This window comes from Peromyscus californicus, unplaced genomic scaffold (genome assembly GCF_007827085.1).
Source record: "Peromyscus californicus insignis strain IS unplaced genomic scaffold, ASM782708v3 Scaffold_7__1_contigs__length_154581171, whole genome shotgun sequence".
NCBI lineage: Eukaryota > Metazoa > Chordata > Mammalia > Rodentia > Cricetidae > Peromyscus > Peromyscus californicus.
Genome location: NW_026294595.1, coordinates 77,655,683 through 77,677,258, shown reverse-complemented (window position 1 = coordinate 77,677,258; position 21,576 = coordinate 77,655,683). Strand labels below are relative to the sequence as shown.

At 46.1% G+C, this 21,576-nt stretch overlaps 1 protein-coding gene across 3 annotated transcripts in view; it reads right to left on the bottom strand.

Annotated features, from left to right (window-relative positions):
- Positions 1–21,576, bottom strand: part of Slc1a2 (solute carrier family 1 member 2) — a 132,984-nt gene that overhangs the window by 43,449 nt on the left and 67,959 nt on the right. For all 3 annotated transcript variants that reach the window (XM_052723612.1, XM_052723615.1, XM_052723613.1), the window contains 4 exons: positions 12,026–12,165; positions 10,241–10,393; positions 8,219–8,469; positions 3,409–3,574 (listed from right to left, as the gene is read on the bottom strand). In XM_052723612.1, coding sequence (XP_052579572.1) covers positions 3,409–3,574; positions 8,219–8,469; positions 10,241–10,393; positions 12,026–12,165 — 710 coding nt within the window. Of the gene's footprint in view, positions 1–3,408; positions 3,575–8,218; positions 8,470–10,240; positions 10,394–12,025; positions 12,166–21,576 lie in introns of those variants that run through there.

Below are 21,576 nucleotides of genomic sequence, written 5' to 3'. Positions count from 1 at the left end.
CAAGCCTGGTGACTCCAGAGATTCCCTCCCACCTTCCCACTCAACCTCAACACGCCCAGGGACTGGACAAACTGCGTAGTTAACAGTATTCTCAGTACTGCCTGGGGACTGTCTAGATTTTCAACTGCAATAAACATGTGCTCCTGGACCCTGATCCATCCCCAGTCTTGGTGACCTAACTCTGACTTCATACATGGAGTATAAGTCACAGTTGTTATTCTCCCTCCCAGCTCTGGAACACTGTTTGTCCATTTGACTTACTCTGAAGTACTGGCCATCTTCTAATCCCTCTCCAGCCTCTTCCCTACTGTACCCTGCCCCAGTTTAGCAAGGCTAATTTCCAGTCTTTCCTTATTATATCCAGTTACGCCGAAATTTCGGCTTATATCACAGCATTATAATTTGATTGTCTTAGACATAAATTCCTTTTCTCTGAGCCCCTATTTGCCTCTTTTTTCTCATCCCCCAAAGAAGTCACCCTTCTTCTCTACACCAAACATTCATCAACCTAATTAACTGCACTTGGTAGGAGCCCATCTCTTTTAGTGAAAATAATGAAGCCCTTGTATTGAGATTGCTAATATTTGGAATTTAATATCTCCCCCCTCCTTAGCTCTTGACCAGAGGGATTGATTAGTGACTTCACAATTGAGTTATTGACCCAAGGAAGATGGGGCTCAACGAAGACTGGATACAGGGTAGAAGGAACTAATTTTATAGTAATATGGAAAATTGGGTCCCAGCTCTTCCTCCACCCTTCTCTCAAACCATGGAGGACAGTTTATTGAGTATGATGACAGAGAGTCCATCGGTGAATACTCAGGCTGAGAAGTCCAGTTATTACTTAGTGAATACTATTTGATAATGTCCAAGGTCTTAAGGTCCAAAAGAATTAGAATGAAGGCTCCCCTCAGAGACAACAGACACTTGAATATCTATGAGTTTATAAAAAACAAAACCAAACAAAAAAAGATTTTTAAAGGAGCAGTTGACACTGGTTTAAGCAATTGGAGTTAAGGACCAAGAACTGGTTTGGGAGTTCATTTGCTTGGCTGATTTTTGAGACCAGTCTTGATTGGTACTCAAGTTGGTCTTCAACTAATCATCCTCCTGTCTCAGCCTTCTAAGTACTGGAATCATAGGTGTGCTGTACCATGCACTATAGCTCTCTAGGTTTCTTGGGAGAAAAATGTCCTTGAAGAAGTAGAAGACAGAGCCTGGGCTGTATCTTCCTGTACTACAATGCTCAGTCCTTGGGACTTTCCAAAAATCAAAGAGAAGAAATACAGAAAAACAAAACAAAAAACAAAGCCACCAACTCTGCCCTTGCAAGGCCATGGAAAGAACCTTATTTTAGCTGTGATTGGCAAATGGGAAGTTTCTCAACAATCTAACTTCCCTTGGCTTCACAGTGCCTGGCTGTGTACTTGGATGGAATGCAAGATTCAGCCTGCCATTTCCCTGGGTAAACATTGCCTAATTGAAATTGCTCACTGGAACAGGGGTGTTTCATTTGAACAAAGCCCTCTTAGACTTGGTCGTTGGGGTTGAGCGAGTTGCCAGTGTTTTGAAACTCCCCAGCACAGCCAAAGGGCATGTGACTTTCTAGAATCCATCAAGACTCTGGAAAAGACTAGGATTGTCTGAATGGTTCACTCCTAAGTATCAGCCTGTTATATCTTTAACCTTTTGGAGAGGAGGGGTTACTTTGTCAAGGAAGGGTCAAGGAGGTGGGATCAAAAGTTATGATCCACCAGTAGGGGCCCTGAAAGGACAGTAGCTATCTCTACAGTGGAGAGAGAGGCTGCAGGGATAGCTACAAAGCCTCCTTCTCAGAGGGACTCTCACACTGCCTCCTTCTTCCTCCAACCACCTCTGGCCTCTCAATGACTGTCAGCTGTGTTTACTGATTGCTGGTTGCCTGGCAACTCACTCAGCTTATCTCCTCCCTCACCCTCACTTATCCAACCTGCTTTCTTGCAGGCCAAACACAAAAGATCCACTTCAGCCCTGCAGTCACAGGGCTGCCTGTTTCTCTGCCTCTCCTCTCTACAGTATGAACATCCATGGAGAAAGACCACCAAGCACAGAATAATCCATCAAACAGGACTCCCAATCACATTCTGAATTCCAGATACATATGAACTTTTTTTTCCTTAGTTTTAGAATAGCCCAGGCACTTGAGACATACTTACACTAAATTACTGTTATTCGTTATTGACCTAAGATTCAAGTTTATCTGATAGCAGTCCAAGGAGACAAGGGCATTTGATCTCTGAGATAACAAAAGGACAGGACCACTGAACTCATCCCTCTAAACAGTTCTCACCTGAGTCCTTAGAAACCTTGTTTGCAAGATCTTGCTTACAAATTCATAGTTTTCCAATTCTTTCCATCTTATGGATAAATGTCCCATTGTCTTGACATCATAATATTAGTGAGTGGTGGAATTTGAGGTGTGTGGGCCCACCCTGAAGCCTTACAGTGGTTGGGTGGGTAGTAACACTGGGCAAATGTGGAGTGAATGCCATGAGGGAAACCTCACCCCCGCACTTCCTGAGATGTTTTCTGGTTGAGTTCCTCCTCGGTTCTTCATTTGCTTTTAATAATGATCAGAGCTTGTCTGGACAGAACTCAGGGCATGTGCTAGTGTGCTTTATATGCACAGCATCATTTCATCGTTACAACGGTCGGTCTACGAAACCCATGCCAATCCCATTTCAACTTTCCTGCTGAGGCTCAGAGAAGTGGATCAACTTGCCCAGGGGTAGACAACCAGTGATCCCTAAGCCCACATCTGTCCAGCTGAAGAGAACCTTCGGATGGAGTAGGGAGAAGGCACCACACTTGAGGAGAGAGGTCCCTGAAATCCTAGAAAGTTAAACTTGATGCTCTACAATATCCTTTTGTTCCCCAATCTAATGCTGGCCAATACTGGTAGCTCTGCATTTGTTATAGACTGAAAGCTTGGATGGGGCAACCAGCAAGGTGCTCCTGCAGAGTGACATAAAAAAATGATTAATAAATAATAGATAAGGATATCTCACTTCCTAAAACGGTTAGTTCGATACGGTGACTTGACCACACTAGACATAGTCAAGGAATGTGCCTGACAAATGTCAACTGCTTCCTCTTTTCCCATCCCTGATTACTGGCTGCCATGTCCCTCTGGGTTCTCCCTCTGCCTATCCTTCTGTTCCTCTTCCTTCATGGTTCAGCTCTCAGTCTCAGTGACCCTCATATCGTTCCCCAGAGAGAGCCTCCTGCGCCACCTAGAGGACCGCAGTTACTGGGTTTTCGAGAGGAAAGCTAGGGAGAATGAGAACTGAAGGAACAAGGCAGCTACCTGGGAGAAGCTGGCCGCTGTCAGGAATAGAGGTGATGGGCACCACCAACCAGTTTGCCTACCTAAGACATTCATCCCGTCTTTGAACTCCAGGCCCTTCTTTATAACGATCTTGGTTTCTTCAGGGGCCTCGTTCATGGTCTCATTCAGCATGGAGAGGACCGCCTTGGTTGTATTGGCCTCCTCGGCCTGAGGTGGCACCAGGACTTTCTTTGTCACTGTCTGAATCTAGTGGAGCAGGGTGGAAAAAGCATAAAGGTGAGGTGTGGTCTAAAAGGTCAACAACAACCTAGCCAACCATATATTTTAGGATGTTAACTACAACTATGAAAAGCCAAAACAAGGCTCATAAAAATGGGAATTAGTTTATGTTTATGCTCAACAGAGTGTTGTCTCATTGCATATGCAATAGGATGCAACTGTCCTACTGACAAGATCATTACGAAACTGAGGAAATTCATTTACTCCCTAAGCAGTACAGTTGCTGAAGCTGGGGGATATGTGTCTGTTTTTCCCTCCCAATGACAACACCCCTGTGTTTGGGGGATGACGTCATGTGTCCAACTTTGGTGCTCTTCCAAACTGTGAGACCCTGTTCCTTCTGCTGTACAACATCACCAGAAACCTGTCCTAGGCCTTGGGTCCTTCTCAAACCAGGCTCTGCTGGAACCTCCACCTGGACATCAAGGGTGACAACTGCCAATAGCCATCTTTCCAGGATTGTGTGACTCATATATAAGGTGGGAAATCATCCTCTTCTTTCAGGTAGCGGAGCCAGCTAAGCCTTGCCTAATAATCCCCAAGCATCACTCAGACTATTCCTCGACATCCGTGGAAGTGGTTCTAATTTTAAAGGTGTCAGGCATCCTGCATGCAAAAATTCACATCTTAGCCTCAAAAAAAAAAAAAAAAAAAAACACTTTCGAGGGCATTAAAATAGAAATCATTCAAAATCCTAGAATGTCGGTGCTGGCACATCGAAGGTGACAGATGGCTGAACCTTGAATAGATACAGAAGAGGATGCCTGGAGAAGTCAACTGCCTTCTCAGACGTCATAGGTATTGGCGAAGCTGACACTTGAACTCAGATGGCCTGACCAGCATTGAGTTCTTCCCACCGCCTGTACCATATGCTAAGTTAGGAGGACTTGATCCTTCTGTGGCTGGGTTTGACAGTTAGCCATGCAGAACAGAGATGATGAGAGCAGGAGGGAAGGATGGGCGGGCTTCTGTAGGCAGAGGCATGTGCCTTCCATGTTAACCTGGCCACATGGACTTGTGCAGGGGAAGAGGAGGCCCGAGACTGGCGACACAAGGAGAGGGTGGCCCAGGCTCTGGTCAACAGCAGCATGAAGAGAGACCACAGAGGTGACCAGCAGGGACACTTCTGGATGCAGCTGCCAGACTCTAGCCAACAAAGGTGGTGACTCATCCCGAGATGGGTGAAGAAGCCAAAGCTTGGATTAATCTGAAGTGATTATCGTGGCCCCAGGTAAATGGTGACAGCCAGGATCCGGTAGGAGGCTGGGAGTTAACGGCTTTGTATCTAGCATGTCCTGTAACTAACCTGAGGCCTGATTTTTACTTAGTCAGTGGAGCCAGCTTCAACATGAATCATGTTTGACTCCAAAATCTAGCTTCGAAACAGCACAGGAAGGGGTTCCAGTTGCAGCTGACGAGACAGGCACACTGGCACATCGGTCAGGTCTCTGTCCGAGGTCTCACAGAGCCTGTTGCAGTTGGACCATCTAAATACCTGCTGTAGTACCTGAGTTAACTTACCGGCATCCCTTACCTGAAAACTCACAAATGTCTCCTACTTCACCTACACGCCTTCCTCCCTACCGGCCTCCCACCTTCAGGTCGCATCTTACAGTTTTGTCTATACCCATTGCTGTCACACTGGTTATTTTTCAACAGAAAACCAGCCATTTCCCTGACTCCATCTTTCTTAGAATAAGAGTGTGAATTTGACCTGAACCCACCAGTAACTGCTTGAGCTGAGTGCTGCCTGCCTACCCAGGTTACAGGAAACATGTGGAAGCGTATGTCCTCTCAGCCAGCCCTAAACAACAGGTAGGAGGCCGCCTTGCTTTCACACATACAGGGTCTGACTGAAGCAAGCCGGAATGACCGAAGGCTGCCTCCAATCTAGGAACAGTTCTACTTTCTCTTTACGTCTGTTTCTAATTCTGTCCAGGAATCCCCCTTCACCCAAGACAGGCAATTTTAAAACACTCCCTGCCAGGCCACAGGGACCCAGAAAGGACTCTCGTAACACCCCTTCCTCCTCCATCTCTGTCAATGCTGTGTTACTCGGTAAGAATGGTACCCTCTGGTCAAGGCCCTTGGGGTCAGGGTGAAGATCTACACGCATTCTCACGGCAAGGTAGAAGACTGTACACTACTGTTCCTCATACTGCCCCAACTCAAAGGGATCTTGATCCTGGTCTTAGCTGGGAGAACCAAAGCTAAGTTGTCATAGGAAGAGGTAGGGTCAGGCAGGGAAAGAAAAGGTCCTGATATAGTCTTCTATCCCCTAGGGTCCAGACAGCACCCTTTGGGAAGACCCCAAATGTGATTATGGCCAACACTACAGAAGCTGAGTCCAACAAGATCAGAGCAGTAACTGAGTCCTGGGGCTTTTGGTCTTGTTTTCCAGGCTGAAATGAAGGTATCTGAGATGTGACCAGGCACGGGAAGTAGATTAGTTCTGTTGGATATCTCATGCCCTCCCATCTGTTTTTTCTTAGCTAATTTCCCAGGATCTATAGGTCCAAAACACACATTTTGAAATGTTCAAAATAGACTCGGCAGCCTATGGTGGTATTGTGTTCCCCAAAATATTGTGCACCCTAATAAACTTATCTGGGGTCAGAGACAGAACAGCCACTAGATACAAAGGCTAGAAAATGGTGGCACTCACACCTTTAATCCTAGCACTCCAGAGGTAGAAATCCCTCTGGATCTCTGTGAGTTCAAGGCCACATTGGAAACGGCCAGGCATGGTGACACACGCCTTTAATCCCAAAAAGCGAGCCTTTAATCCCAGGGAGTGGTGGTAGAAAGCAGAAAGGTATATAAGGTGTGAGGACCAGAAACTAGCAGCATTTGGCTGGTTAAGCTTTCAGGCTTCTAGCAGCACAGTTCAGCTGAGAGCCATTCGGATATGAGGACACAGAGGCTTCCAGTCTGAGGAAACAAGACCAGCTGAGAAGTTGACCAGGTGAGGTTAGCTGTGGCTTGTTCTGTCTCTCTGACCATCCAGCATTTCACCCCAATAACTGGCCCCGGGTTTGATTTTATTAATAAGACTCTCTAAGATTCCTGCTAAAGTAGCCACTTATATTTACCACTCCAAAGCAAGCAACTTCATCCTTCTAGGTGAGTCTAGCAAGCAGACAAACAGGGAACCTCAGTACGATTCTTTTCTCCAGCTTCTAGTCACTCTACATCCTACTTTCCCTGTCTAGAATGGTGTTCTTTAACTTAAGTCCATATTGACTTAATTATACATATTTATGGTGTATAATGGAATATTTCCATACATGAATACATATATGTGTGTGTGTGATGTTTCCATACATGCAGACACTAATAACTATCAAATCAAGGTGATGAGTATATCTCTCATTTTAAATATTCATCATTTCTTTATAAAAATAATTTGAGAATCAGAAAAACCCATCCCAGCCTGGTATGATGTGGGCTCAGTGGGAGTTGTCACTGCACTCTGAGGGCTGGAAATCCAGATTTTTCTGCTAAGCTGCCTGTCTCATAACTTCATTCTTCAGTGGTTCCCTGAGAAGGGCTGAAGGAGACACATGGGCTCAAGTTTAGTCTTTTCATGAGCTAATGGGGACTGAGGTGTGTGTCAACCTAAGCTGGCCCTGTGGGAAGAAAACAAGGTTGTGAGTGGAGCCTTGGCTGGTGACTCAGTGGTTTCACTTAGCAGAATTATCTATTTTTAAAAGTTATAAGCTTGTGTGTGCATGTGTTGTGAGTGCATACGTGTGTACATGCGTGCGTGCGTGCATGTGTGCACATGTGTGTGAAAGTGCATATGGAGGCCAATGGTTGACATCAGTGCCTACCTTGGTCTTTCTCCCTCTTGTGTTTTGAGACAGGTTCTCCCAGTGAACCAGGAATTTGCAGATTCAGCTACACTATCTGGTCAGAAAACCCCAGGGATCCTCCTGTCTCTGCCTCCCCAGGGCTAGGTTTATGGATTCATGCTGTTTTCACAATTAAAAAAATTATATTCAAGCCGGGCAGTGATGGCACACGCCTTTAATCCCAGCACTCAGGAGGCAGAGCCAGGCAGATCTCTGTGAGTTCGAGGCCAGCCTGGGCTACAGAGTGAGTTGCAGGACAGGCACCAAAACTACACAGAGAAACCCTGTCTCAAAAAAAAACAAAACAACAAAAAAAATTATATTCAGTGCCCTGTGTCATCTTGAGGATGGATTATAGATTCTCATTTTGTAGGCCCCACGAAATCAGCATCTTTTTTCTTTATGGACTGCATAGAGCTTTGAGACAGAATTGAGAACCATTAGGCAGTTTAGAGGGTTGTGAATGAGACTGGTAAAAATGTGCTTATGTGTAACTCGGAGACAGGAACAAACGGGAAACAGGAAAAAATGAGTCTCAGAGTGACAAGACATTAAGGGGCAGGCCACAGTGATTCTGGAAATCAAGCCATCTGACTCCAAGCCTAGAACCCTTCCCCAGAGCACTTTGCACAACACTTGGGCCTGGCAGAGATAAATAAATACTAGGAAAATTGCTATTCGGATTTAAAGCTGTCTCTACGCTATCACAGATTAGGTGGGAGATTGGACAGGGATGACACTGGAGGGCTTGGGTTACCTGCTGGAAACAGGCTTGCACCAGGTTCTCCGGGAAGAGATTTCTAATGAGATCCAGGAAGGCATCCAGGCTAGACACCTCGTCGTTTTTCTTCCCGGGCCCCAGCTGCTTCTTGAGTTTGGGATTGCCGGGGTGGATGGCCAATACCAGGATGACCCCCAGCACAGCGGCAATGATGGTCGTGGACATGTAATACACCATGGCTCTCGTGCCTAGGCGGCCGCTGGCTTTAGCATCCAGGCCTGACAACCCTGGGTTTAGAAGAAATCCAGAAAGATCAGTTCTGTTCTTTTCTACCTACGTCCCCACCTCTATGTATCTGCAACCCTTGGTTTCCTATCATTCAGATACATTAGTGGTCAACTAACAGTCCTCCTACTAAATATGTGACCAATTCTACACATTTCTATTTTCTAAAGATATTTTTTGAGATTCTTGAGATCTGGGGAGAGCTGGTGACAACTGGCTCAGTTTACAGATGGCCGTATGATTTACATACCATCCATCAGTCACTATCACACATGTGAAAAAAACATGGAAGAGTTTTCCATTTTTAATTCCAAGATAATGTCTTTTCCATTTTTGTGACCTTAAGTTATCTTCTCTGAAGTGATGGTCTAGCTGAGGCCAGTGTTTCTCTAGTGTGTTACTATTACTATTTATTGTCCTTATTTAGGAGAATCAAAAGCTGGGACATCAAGGTCATGTTCAAATGTCTTTAGAATACATCACTAGAGACTTAAATGGAGAATCAGCAAGGTCCTCCCCTCTCTCTGCGTTGAAACCTTGTGGTCCTCACGTCTAACCTCATGCGGCTACCAGAGAGCACGTGTAGGAAGCAGCTGCCAGCGGCAACGTGTGTGTGCGCGCGGCATCTGAACTGAGGGAGGTGAGAGGGAACTCCAAGTGAAGTCATACAGACCTCAGCCTCCAGCGGGTTTTCTCCAGATGTTTCTTCAGTGTGCCCACTTCCTGGTTTCAGTTCCTACCTTCGCTGAAGAGAGAAATCGAACTCCTTTCTGGGGATCTGCCCTTTTTCATGTGGGGGAGGAAGTTGGTGTGAATCTCTCTGAATCAACCTGACCCATGTATGACCCACTTCTCTCTACAACCCCAAGTCTAATTCTGGGCAAAGGAAGCCAGGTCTCTCCCAGCTGGCCTGCATGAGATCTGCTGAACAGGCCAGGAGGACATTTTCTCTGGTTTGGAGAGAAGCACAGAGTCACTCAACCCAGGGTTTAATGATGGCAGACTCACTAGGTCCCTGAACACTTGAACCTGAAACCCAGTGTTTCCGGTGAGGCTGTGGGGCAGCTGGTCCAGCGTCTGAGTCAGCTGGAGACACTGAGCCCTGTTTGGACAAAGGGGGATCCGTGCAGAGGACAGCTCTCAGGGTCACCTGGCTCTTTGGCACCTAGCTATGAACCAGCTTGGCAACTCAACTCTTAACTCCAAAGTAGTCACTAAGCAATACATCATACCCTGTTTCAATAATATTGTCTGGTAAGAAAAAAATTATCAATATAAGTTCAAATATAGGAAAAACTCAATTAATTCTTTTAGCCAAAAATATAATAAGAAAGCATGTTATCACATATTAAGGATATAATTCTTTTAAAACCCCTCAGCTTTTATGCCTAGCATTTAATCTCTTTTCAATTCATATCTTCCCATATACTCAAGTAAATAATAAAGGCAGTGTACCTTTTCAATTCCTATATCAGTTTCTGAATAAAACATATTTTTAACATACTAAAAATGAAATGACAAGATACCATCACTTTTAATATATAGCTGTTCCTTTATATCTCTGGCTGTTAGAAGGAAAGGCTGAGTGAATGAGAGATGGTATTTTTTCTATTTTAGGACCAATGATTCATATCTTAGAGACAGGACAAAGCTCAGAAATGCAATGATGCAGTCACATCCACTGTCTCAGCCAAATAGAAATTCTACTTTGAACCCAAAAGCCAGGGTAGGGCTACGCTGCACTTTGGGCAGGTACCAGCAAGGGGCTCTCACCTGTGATTAAACTGGAGATGATGAGAGGGAGGATGAGCATTTTCAGCATCCTCATGAGTATGTCCCCGGGGAAGGCTATCAACATGACCACATCAGGGTGGATGGGAGATGCCAAGCGAAGCAACCCGCCACATACTGCCCCCAGGATGACACCTGTTGAAGAAGCGGAAGAGGAAATCTGAATTCAGTTTTTGCCCTAGTCAAATGGACAGCTCAAAGGATTCCTATCACCAATTATCATCTTTCTCATGTGTCTGCCTAACGGACTATGAATACTACAAAATAAAGACATTACATAGGGAAACTGATTTTGACAACTAGCAAGATACCTTTCTGTAACAGCTCCAACTATCCTAACACTACGGGAACCCAGAGAACATTTTCAACACTCCACGGGGGAAAATATAAAGACATGACTCCAACATCTTTTGAGATATTGATTGCACAGAGCACTACAAATTCCCAGAAGAACCCATTCCCAGCAGGCAGTATCGTCTCTTCTCTCAGCCAGATCTGGCAATGTGATCTTGTGTTTAGCGTATGTCTTCCTTTTTAGCTGGAGGCCAGAGGCATAGGACAGGGCTCCGATGATCTATAATCTGGGAGGAGTCAAGTTGAGCCAAGATGCCTGCAGAGATGCTGTTTGCTTCACAGACTCCTACATTCCATCAGAAAAACCCTTAGACTGTTGAAAATGGGTGGCCAAGCTAAGCCACAAAAGCAAAAGCTGCAATCTAGACCATAGTCCCCTTGGTGATGGGCAAGGAGTTGCCAGTCACATGGGTCATGGAGTGGAATCTGGGGGTGTGCAGTGAGGGATACAGCTGAAGGACAGAGCTTTTCCTTTTCCTGAAGGACAGAGTGTTCCTCCACATGTCAATCTTCAAGTCCTACGATGAATGATATTGGATTACATAGTGGGTGGTTCTTAAAAACCCAGCCATGGCTGTGGTTCCCTGTTTCTAAGGGAACTAAGGCAATCACAGTTTTGATTCTAGCCCACTGGCAGCTGAGATGGCACGGAGGTGGGAGGATGAACTTTAATTGCTTCTCTGTGTAGCCTAAGTGAGAGCCGAAGAACAAGGAGAGAATTGAGAAGAGAAACTGTGTGGCTATCATTACAAGAAACTGCCATTTGCTCTGTGTTTCAACATACCCTGTAGAAAACCCAAGACCCAGATTGTGTTGACAGCTCAGACCAAAGAATCACACCAGAATGAGGCCTGAAGCAGGGAGGCAAGCCTCCAAGGTGACTCAGAACATATCTGAGCATCGGAATGAGCCTCTTCCATACTCCCTACTTCAACTTTAATCGAAGTCAATGATGCTTCTGGCAAAGTCCTGATCTTGTGGTCCCTTTTAGTGAGGTTTTCTGGCCCTGTTGTCCCTATGTTGATGTAAGCATTTCTCTAAATGTGGTCTACTGCCTGCGTGGAGATCACCAGAAGGTCTGCAGCATTCCTTGGCCTCTCTCCCAACAGCTCAGAACATCATCTCCACAGGTGTGGCCGGGAACCTGCATGTTCACACTCACAGGAAATACACACACACACACACGTCATGGAGAACCACAGACTGCAGAGCAGAGCAGATGCCTAGAGTTGGTTTAGGGGTAGATTTTGCCACTGAGGCAGCAGTGCCTAATTGGGCCTCGATGGGACACGAGGCTTCCTTTCCTGGGGGAGCACTCTCTGGGAGGATAGCTCCCCCACAAATAAGGAGAGCATGGGAGGAAGGGGTGGAGAGCCCTCAGGAGAAAGGAGGGGAGAGACCTCGGGCACCTACCAAACACCGTCAGTGAGAGCAGGAGGTTCTTCCCCAGCTTGTCGCACATGCGCAGTCCCAGGTTTCGGTGCTTCGGCTCCTCAGAGCCGAGGTGGCTGTCGTGCATGCGCACTTCCACCTGCTTGGGCATGTTGTTGGCACTGCAACAGAAACGAAGCGCGTGATGAGTGACTCCCTGGGCTGGGGCAAAAGGGGTCTCCTGTGGGCAAAGGGGGGGACAAAAAAAGGAGTAATGGGGGCACAACTGGATTCCAGTTGACCTGCAGAGCACATGGACACTTTTACCCCCCATTACTCTGGATAAGAAAGGGAAGGACCATGAAAACTAGTAGGGTTTCCCAAGAGTCACGCCCATGCTGAGTCTGGGAAGGGAGTGTCTCTACTCCGTTTTAAGGCTTTAAAATCTATAGGACATTAAGTTTCGTATCCAGATACGTCAAGTTCCAAAATGTGAGCTTTTTCATTCTCTTAATGGTGGGGGAGGGGGTTTTTTCAGGAAAGTTGTGGCCTGAATTACATCAAAACTAGAATGCCCCCGAGTTCAAATCTTCCACATCCTACACAGGTGAAAGCCACACCTGCAGGTAACTCGGGCCTTCCCTCTGTTTCCGGAAAAACCACTGTACACAGCTAAAAGAAAGTTCAGTCAGTTGCGGTTTTGAAATGTCGCTTGTATAATCAGAGCTCTGCTAAACTGCCCATGAGTCAAGGCCACTCACAGTCAAGGCAGGATGGCTGCAGGCAGCGTTTTGACCACTATCATCTTCGGATGCAGCTCAGCCATTTTCCAGATGACCCACCCCAAGTGAACACCAGCGATCGTGGGTGCCCAGTAGAACCCCTGAAGGGGAAGTGAGAACCTTGCTGCCCCCTCCCTGCTATAGCACTTCCTAGGCCAGTAAGATTTTTAGAACCAAGCGTGCACGTTTTCACTTTGATAGACTGGGGACATGTTTGGTAGCTTCTGTTTGCAAACGCCATCATTTGGTGGATGAAAACAAAACAGATGAAAAGACTGTAACACCTGGAAGGACACATCATCGACAGACGGCGTGACAAAGAAGTAGGGCGTTACCCTTGCTCCGGTCCTCTTACTAGACTAGACAAACCTTCATGGAAGTGATGTCTGCCTGCAGAGGGATGGCTTGCCAGGAGCAGGACGGTAATGGGGAGAGTGGGGGCTTCAGGAGTCTAGTCCTCACTCTAGCACTTGCTAGCTAGTGTTCAGGGTGTGCCTCTCTTTCTAACTGGAGGCACTGGACAGGGCTCTAAAGATTTCTAATATGGGAAGAGCCAGGTTACATTATAATCCCCAGATTATAATATGGGGAAGGAAGACTCTGATACTCCTTCATGACAATTCAGTGAAGGGGGACTGGAGAAATGGCCCAGTCAGTAAAACACTTGCCCTGCCAGCAGGGAGACATGAGTGTATGTCCCTAGAACTTGCATTAAAAATCTGGTTGTGGTGGTGTACATTTGTAATGCCAGGGCTTGGGAGGCACAGGCAGGTAGATCCCTGGGGCTTGTGGGCTAGACAGTGTAGCCTATTAGTGAGCTCCAGACTAAAGGAGAGGCCGTGCTTCAGAAAAGAAAGGCTGATGGCACCTGGAGAATGACCTTTTACCTCCACATGCAGACACGTGTACACACATGTGCACCCTCCACCTGGACAACACACACACACACACACACACACACACACACACACACACACAAATGTTCAACAAAATACACTAGCGTGGTGCCTGCCGTGGGCAGTTTCTTTCTCCAGAGCGCAGGAGGAAGAGACAGGACTCCTCAAGCTCCTAGCAAAGAAGCCAGTAAGTGAAAGGCTCTATCCAGTTGCCCAGCATCCAACAAGATGCTGAGAATTTAGCTCAGAGCTGAAACTCTGGCCCAAGCACAATGGCTCATTTTTCATAACAAGCTGTTTAATGTGTTTGCTACCAAAATGCCCCCAAAATCAGGAAGAGTACTTCATAGTCTGGCAGGATACTCAGATGAGAGTTAAGTATCCAAAACCCAAAAGCTTCTTTAGTGGCCCCTATATTCTACTTCCTACGTTGCTGTTTCAGGCAACCTCTGACTTCCTGCCACGTGTGGGCACGTAGGGTCACTCTGACCACCCACAAAAAGAGAGCAGTATGGCTGGCTCCCTGTGTTCACCAGGGTCGGCGAGCAACCGGGACCACTTCCTTCACTGCCAAGTGAAAACAGGCAGAAGGTGCTTCACGCAGCAAGCAGGACAAAACGATCAGAATGATCTCTTTAACATAGACAGACCATAGTTCTAGGTGAACATTTGGGCTCTATTTCCATTTTTAAACAATTCTCCAGACAGAACTGTAAAGTAAAATGAAGCTCAAAACTTAGAGAGAATGGCCAGTGAGGGATGGAGGCCTCACGTGTTCTGAGATAGTAAGCATACTCTCTTAACCAGTTCCTCCCCAAACTCTGGCAACCTCTCCCTCGAGACCATCAACCCTCTTGCCTTCTGCTTTGTACCCTGATGCCATGGAAATTAGAATCAGACCCACTCTCTCTATCAAAACAAGGCTAGCAAGTACTGAAAGCAAACATTCTGGCAAGTTCCACATGGTGTCATGAAAGCGTTCGGCATCAAAACAGCCACGGCGGAGTGGAAACACCCAGACATTAGGTTCATCTGCACCCGGCCCCCGAGAAGAGGCTCTGTGCCTGTTGCACACATGTCTTTGCTATACAAAATTGCTGCTGCTTGCTTAATGGTTTGCTTTTCCGGCTGTGACAAAAATGTCCCAGAAGCCCTGAATCAAAACAGCCACATCAAAGTGGCAGCGTCCACAAGTGCTCACTTAGAAGGTCTCCGACTGGCTTCCTTAGAACTAAGCAGATGTTCCAGGCACGTGGAAAACAAGTTTTAACATATAACTTTGTTTATCTAATTATTGTTATTGATGTTATTATTACTGGGGGAGGGGCATCATGGCACTAGTGGGGAAGCCAGAGAACACCTGTCATGGGGCAGTTCTCGCCTTCCACCACGGGTTCGGGGGGTAAATTTCAGCTTGCTGGGCTTGAACGACAGGCCTTTTTACTCAGTGAGCCATCTTGCCAACATGGAAAATAGTTTTTAAAGTAAATTAGAGCCTCGGTTGCAGTCAGGGATGCAGGGAGCTCTTCCCAAAACTATCTGCAAAAATTCTGCAGCCAACTGTTGCATTTCTCAGACCATAAGGGGAGCCTATAAAGGAGAAGATTCTAGAATATTAACATGAAATATTAATACCAACAATTGTTACATACCATGGTGCAGAGCTGCTTCTGAGCCTACATACCTTTAGAACATGTGCATATGCTGGCTACTAAGCAAACAGCAGCAATACCAAGTAACATGCATGGATTCATTGACTATTCATCATGCTTCTGACACTATGTTCAGTGGTGAGTGCCTTTGCCTAGAAAGGGGGAGGAAGTGGGCTGGACTGTAATTATCTGCTTTACATCTGTGCTATGATAAAGCCCCACGTGGGTTGCTACTGGGAATCACGAGAACTGCACTAATCCAGGTTGGGAAGGCATAAGGGGTGTTCAGGAAAGGTCTCTTGGAGGGGCTGATGCCTGACCTGGATCTTAAATTCCTGCATCCTTTACCAGTCTGTGAGCCGTGAGAGAGCAAGCCTGTGACCTTCTACACGAGCACGTGCTCTAACAAACTGGGAAACGAAAAGATGCCCTCTTTCTTCTAGGAAGGAAGCCTTTCTACAGACGTCGGCGACACGTTGTTTCAGCACGCTCTCGCTATTCTTGCCTTTAGTCCCTGAATTTCTTCTGGGATCGCAGGGTAGTCCCGCTCTGGAAGAGCTACTGAGAACGGTGTAGCAAATAAAATAAAGCCAGACCAGAAAGCTCTTGTTCTCACGGTGGGGACACATCGTGGGGGAAGGACCAGATGGTGATGGCACTGAGCAGAAGTAAAGACATGATTTTATGTCAAGTGGTCAGGGCTGGTGTCATTATTAGGGCACGTGTGAACAACAACCTGGAGGAATGAGGAGCCTCTTTGAATGAATTCTGAAGTTTGTTCCCAGCTTAGCAAGTAAGTAGAATAAATACAATACGGCCACCTGGACAGCTGCCCTAGAACCTAAAACTCCCACCAGGTGAAAATTCTTATGTCTATATGTTAGATTTTAGCATGGGCACTGACTCAGGTGAATATCAAGTAAGTAGTGCCAGGGCCTACTACCATCATGAAAGTGCAGGGTTTCGATGCCTGTCCCAACCCCTACTGAGACACATGGCTACTAGAAGGATGGACAGACAGAAGGCCGAAGGTCTCAATAGTGTAAGGGTTTGCTTCCAGGGCAACGAACAGAAAAGGCAAAACCCGATCTATGTAGTTCCCCTGGATCAACACAGTCACTTCAAGTGTGTGTGTGCTCATCTTCTTGTTAATGTACACTCACTGTGCAAAGAGAGCAGGGCAATAAAGAGTTCAAACACTAAAGCAGGGAATTGGGGTACACAAACCCCTCAGTGCCAAGTGTTCTTCACCACTCCCACCCCAACCCCTGAGCTGCAGCCACAGAGACCGTTAGTCGCTTCTGTTCCTACTTGGGTACATCCTGGATGAAGGAGCTGGCAATCATTTTTGAACATTGGAGGCTGGCTCAGCCAGACCTCTCCCATGGCCTCCATGCCCAACAAAGTAAGGCCATGTGACAAGAAAGCTGGGGGTGGAGAAAAACTAAATCTTTACAGTGAGCTTACAGTTTCTTTCAACCTTAGCTTCTCCACTGTATTATTTAAACAGCTGTGAATTTTGCAACTGTTACCCAGCTCCTTCTCACACAAATGCATGCAAGTCCTGTTTCAAGGGCAAATCCAGCTTATCCTGCAAACTGTGCTCCATGACTCACAGGGAATGCACAATGGAGCCATGCTACGTTCTCTCTGTACCTGCTCTTCATTAGCGCTCCATTTTCCTCACTCTGCCAAGAGCCTCTAATAACGGGCTCATTAGATGTGGTGTCAGATTCCGACTTCCTGCCGCACAGTCTCGGTGTCGCCTCACGTGGCACCAATTCTTTTTTCTTCCTCCCTCACTCTCTCAATGAGGTGGCAGGAGAACGTTCCCCCAGAAGCCGGAATCTGCTGGCGCGTTTTGCCTGGAGGTTGTGAGGCTGCAATGCACCCTCCATCTGCCCTCCACTGCCCAAGTCCAATGCCAGGCCTGAGGGCCTGGGGAAACACAGTGGGGCACAGACATCTCCAAATCACTCTTCTGGGAGGCCAACACTTAAGAACAAAAATTATGTTTGCAGGGGGATTTCCCCTTTGTGTTTCTGCTAGTGGTACTTCATCTGAGCACCATATACTGTGTGGCAGTGAGAACAGCTGACACTGTCCGCCAGCCAAGATTTCCCTGGCTCCCCAAAGGACACTCCATCCTTGCTGGAAAGCACCATGAACTCTAAGATAGGCTGGCATTTTTGACAGCATGCAAGTCCCTCTGTGCTTGCTTCATCCTATGAGGCTCAGCTAAGAGACATGGTGGGAGATGCTCTGGCAGAGAAGTCTCTCTCTGACAGTTGCTGTGTCTTCACAGACCCTGCACATACCACATGAAGGGCTACAGACTCCAAAGTCTCCTCCAGTCCCCTTTTCTGACCCTTCTCCAGTCCCTGTGCCCATTCACCAAGCCAGAGACAGGCTTTCTGGAAAGGTCCCACTGAGCATGAGTTACTCCAGACTCCACCAGGGGAGCACTTCCTCTAAGTTGCCTGAGTATCTGAGAGGCGGGAGGCTGGCTAGAGCACATCTTAAGCAGTCCCAAGTCAGTAGGCTAAGACTTTCTGGGGGACAATACTTAGAAAAGCATCAAAAGAGATACAGAGTGGACACTGGATTTAGTTTCTTTCCTTTCACTTAAATGCCTCCAAGGATTCAAGGAAACCGTTACAATTTAGCCACATTTGAGATTTAGTAAGCCCACTTGGCTAGAAAGTGATGCTTCTGATTTCTTTTTAACCAAATAAGTGGGGCCCAAGAAGTTCCCACAGTCTTTAAAGTGGAACAACCAGACAACCTCCTGAGAAACATCAGGAAAAACCTTAATCATTGTCCTAGCTTTCTTTTTCAGTGATAAACTGTGACCCAAAGCAACATGGGAAGGAAAGGGTTCATTTCATTTACACTTTCAGGTAAGCAGTCCATCACTGAAGGAAGTCAGAGCAGGAACTCAAGCAGGAACCTGGAGGCAGGAACTGATGTAGAGACCATAGGGAAAACGCTGCTTACTGGCTTGTTCCCTATGGTGCTCAGCCTGCTTCCTCATACCATCCAGGACCACCTGCCAGGGTGGCATCACCCATAGTAATCGGGGTCTCTCACATCAACTATCAAAAGAAACCGCCCTACAGACTTGCATACAGGCCAATCCTATCGATGTGACTTTCTCAGTTCAGAGTCCTTTTTCTCAAACGACCCTATCTTGTGTCAAGTTGGCAAAAAACAAGCCAGCACACCAATGAAACCTTTATACTTTTTGGAAATCCTCTTCAGGAGAGACACTTAAGATTATCTTGACTTCACACATCTGCTATTTCCATAAAGACTTACTCACCAAGGCACAGTTAAGTTTTCTACAGTCTGGTGAGGGTTGGGTTGAATGTTTGACCATTCCAAATTGGGAATCACTTCTAAAAATAAAGATGATGCCATGGCCTGGAAGCATGCTGGTCAGCCCAGTCCCCAAAGGCATACTTCCAGAGTAATTGCTACACCCCTCTGGTTCATGGAACAGGAGAATATATCTGAAAACTTCACACAGCTCCAACCAAGTAGGGAGCCCATAGGGCATGTCCTGAGCCACAGGGTACTTGGCCCCATTTCCAGATGAACAAAGGCCATGTGACTTTCAGCAAACCGTCTGCTCTAGCTGAAACACCCTTGTCATTGCTCAGTCCAGCTCTTCCTTCTTAAGCTAGTATCTACTTCACCTTCAAACGTAGGCATGCCTTCACCCAAAGGCATTTACTGAGTCTCAAGTTCGAGTTTTAGGTCCTTCCTCTGCAGGTTACTACATCACCTGTGCTTTCAAGGCCTCTCTCACAGTTTGTGGCTTGTTTTCCCCCTGAGAAGATAAATGCTGGAATAAGACTCTCTTATATATTAGCTTTCTCCCCACAGGGGCATGATTGCTGGAAAAATAGTATGTTTAATAACTATATGTTGGACGGATGGATGGATGGATGGATAGATAGATAGATAGATAGATAGATAGATAGATAGATAGATAAAAAATATAATCTAGTCACAAGTTCTGTGTGATACTCAGTTTTGAGAAACAGAGTGGTCTGGAAGTCTGAGAAAGGGAGAGAAATGAGAGAAGAAGAAATGGAAATAGTAAAGTCCTATCCTCCAAGAAGCAAGGACTATCTGTATTAGAAACTCCAGCGGCGAGCAGGGAGGACCAGGTCAGTGCGCAGCCATCTTCTTTATCTACTTTATCTTCTTTATCTCCTGGTAGCTTTGGTCCAGCTGCCCTGCCCTGTGTAACTTGTTACAGCTTCAGGAAGCTAACGCAGAGTCAGACCTGAAAGCGTTTCTACCTTATCTTATTTACTATTTGTAAGAAGCATGAGAGGTGGGGTGATAGACATAGAGAGTTCCCTGTCAATACCCACTCATCCCATTCTTCTAGAAATCTCTTCAGAGAGGCAGTATGTCCACCAAACTGTGACTTCTCAGCATCCCTTACTGAGATGCCAGCAGAAACCTTCTAGATCAGTATTTTTTTACTTTCCTCTTTGAGCAAATGTCATCCTGGATGAACACAGACTGAAACTACCCCTTCCTCTTAGTGCCAGTGACTGTTTAAAAAGCTGGTAAATAGGCTGCTTCTAAATAGCTTCTACCACCCAAGCAAGCATTTTACTCTTCCCAGAGAATTGGTGCCGTTTCTTACTGTATCTTTCTTATAAGCTATTAAATTGGTGGCTATTGATTGGTTCAGTTCTTACTGATTCCACCAGTCAACTTAGCTTACTGCCTACATGCTCAGTTCTCAATATCTAATTTGATATGCTAATGTTTCAGGGAATGAGGTGCTACCAAGAGAGTTCTTTCTATAGAGGAAAAGGTTATTTCTCACACCCAGAGCCTGAGGAGACAGCTTGGTTCATGGGGCTCCATGTTAATGCAGTAGAACACACCTTCCTTCTTTATCCATCCCCATCTCCACTTAAAAATTTTAGTGTGTGTGTGTGTGTGTGTGTGTGTGTGTGTGTGTGTGTGTGTATGTGTGTGTGTGTGTACAAACACAAGGGTGGGGTGGGGATGTCAGTGCATATGCATGTGTCACAGCACCCGTGCAGAGGTCAAAGAGCAACATGGGAGTCAGTTTCTTCCTGTCACCATGTTGGACCCAGAAATCAAAGTTGTCAGGCATGGAAGCAAGAACTTTTAGCCACTCAACTGTCTCACGGGCTCCAATCCCCACTTTTTTAGTAGGCAGAGGCAGTTCATGGAATTTGAGGAGGTAGTTCTCACCTAGAACAGAGTTCTCATAGACTCTTTAAAGTTTTACTTGGAGTGGTTCCTTCCCAAGCCCCCATCTGCTTCTCATGCCTCTCCAATCCTATATTGTGCACTTCGTCCCTGTCTATGGCTTGCTTCGTGTCTCAATGCCTGCCCTACCAGACTACAAACTCAATGGAAGAAGTGTAAGTACTAGCCCAAGTCCTGGGTCTCTATGGATGGATTCTGGGACTCCTGGAGAGAGCAAAATTTGTGGATACCAGAGTCCCTTACATAAAATTGCCTAGTATTTACATGAAAACTTACACATCTTCCCCTGAATCATGCATGACGCTAATGTGAATGTGCTGTGACTTGTTATTCTGTGAGGCTGAGAAACAATGACAAGCAGAGGGGTGAGGTCTGTACATATTCACTACGGGCATAATTTACTTAAAATATTTTTGACCCATGGCTGGCTGAATCCATGGATATGAAATCAGTATTAGGTACAATTGTTTGAGGGAGTAATGATTTGGGAACATTAGAGTGATCCATGTCTATAGGATCTGGGAGAAACCTGTGGAAGGAAGCAAGGGAAGGAATGATCTTCCATTGTCAAGCATGTTGTAAGAGGTTCCTCTTCTGATTATGGTTTTAGAATGACACAAAGAAAGCCTGAGAAAAGATGTCTGAAGCCCCTTGGTCTACAAGTACAACAGGAGTCCCAGTAGCATCTTAGGATGTTGCCAAAGGCAACAAGGGCTTTTAAGTGTAACAGGAGGTCACAGCACCACTTTACAAAGTGCACATCCTAAAGTTATTCTAACAGAACCACACACCAATAGCCCTAGAAGCTTTAAAAAAAAAAACAAAACCCTGCCATATTGGCCACTGGATCATCAACACTTGACTCCTAAGCATCCCAGTTAAAAGGCTTTCATTCCAAGTGTCCTGGAGGAAAGGTTTCCTCCTGCTCAACTTATAAAACCTTCTATTTGGAGTTTGGAGTGTGGCAAGCTTTCTGCATGAGTCAATGGCTTGCC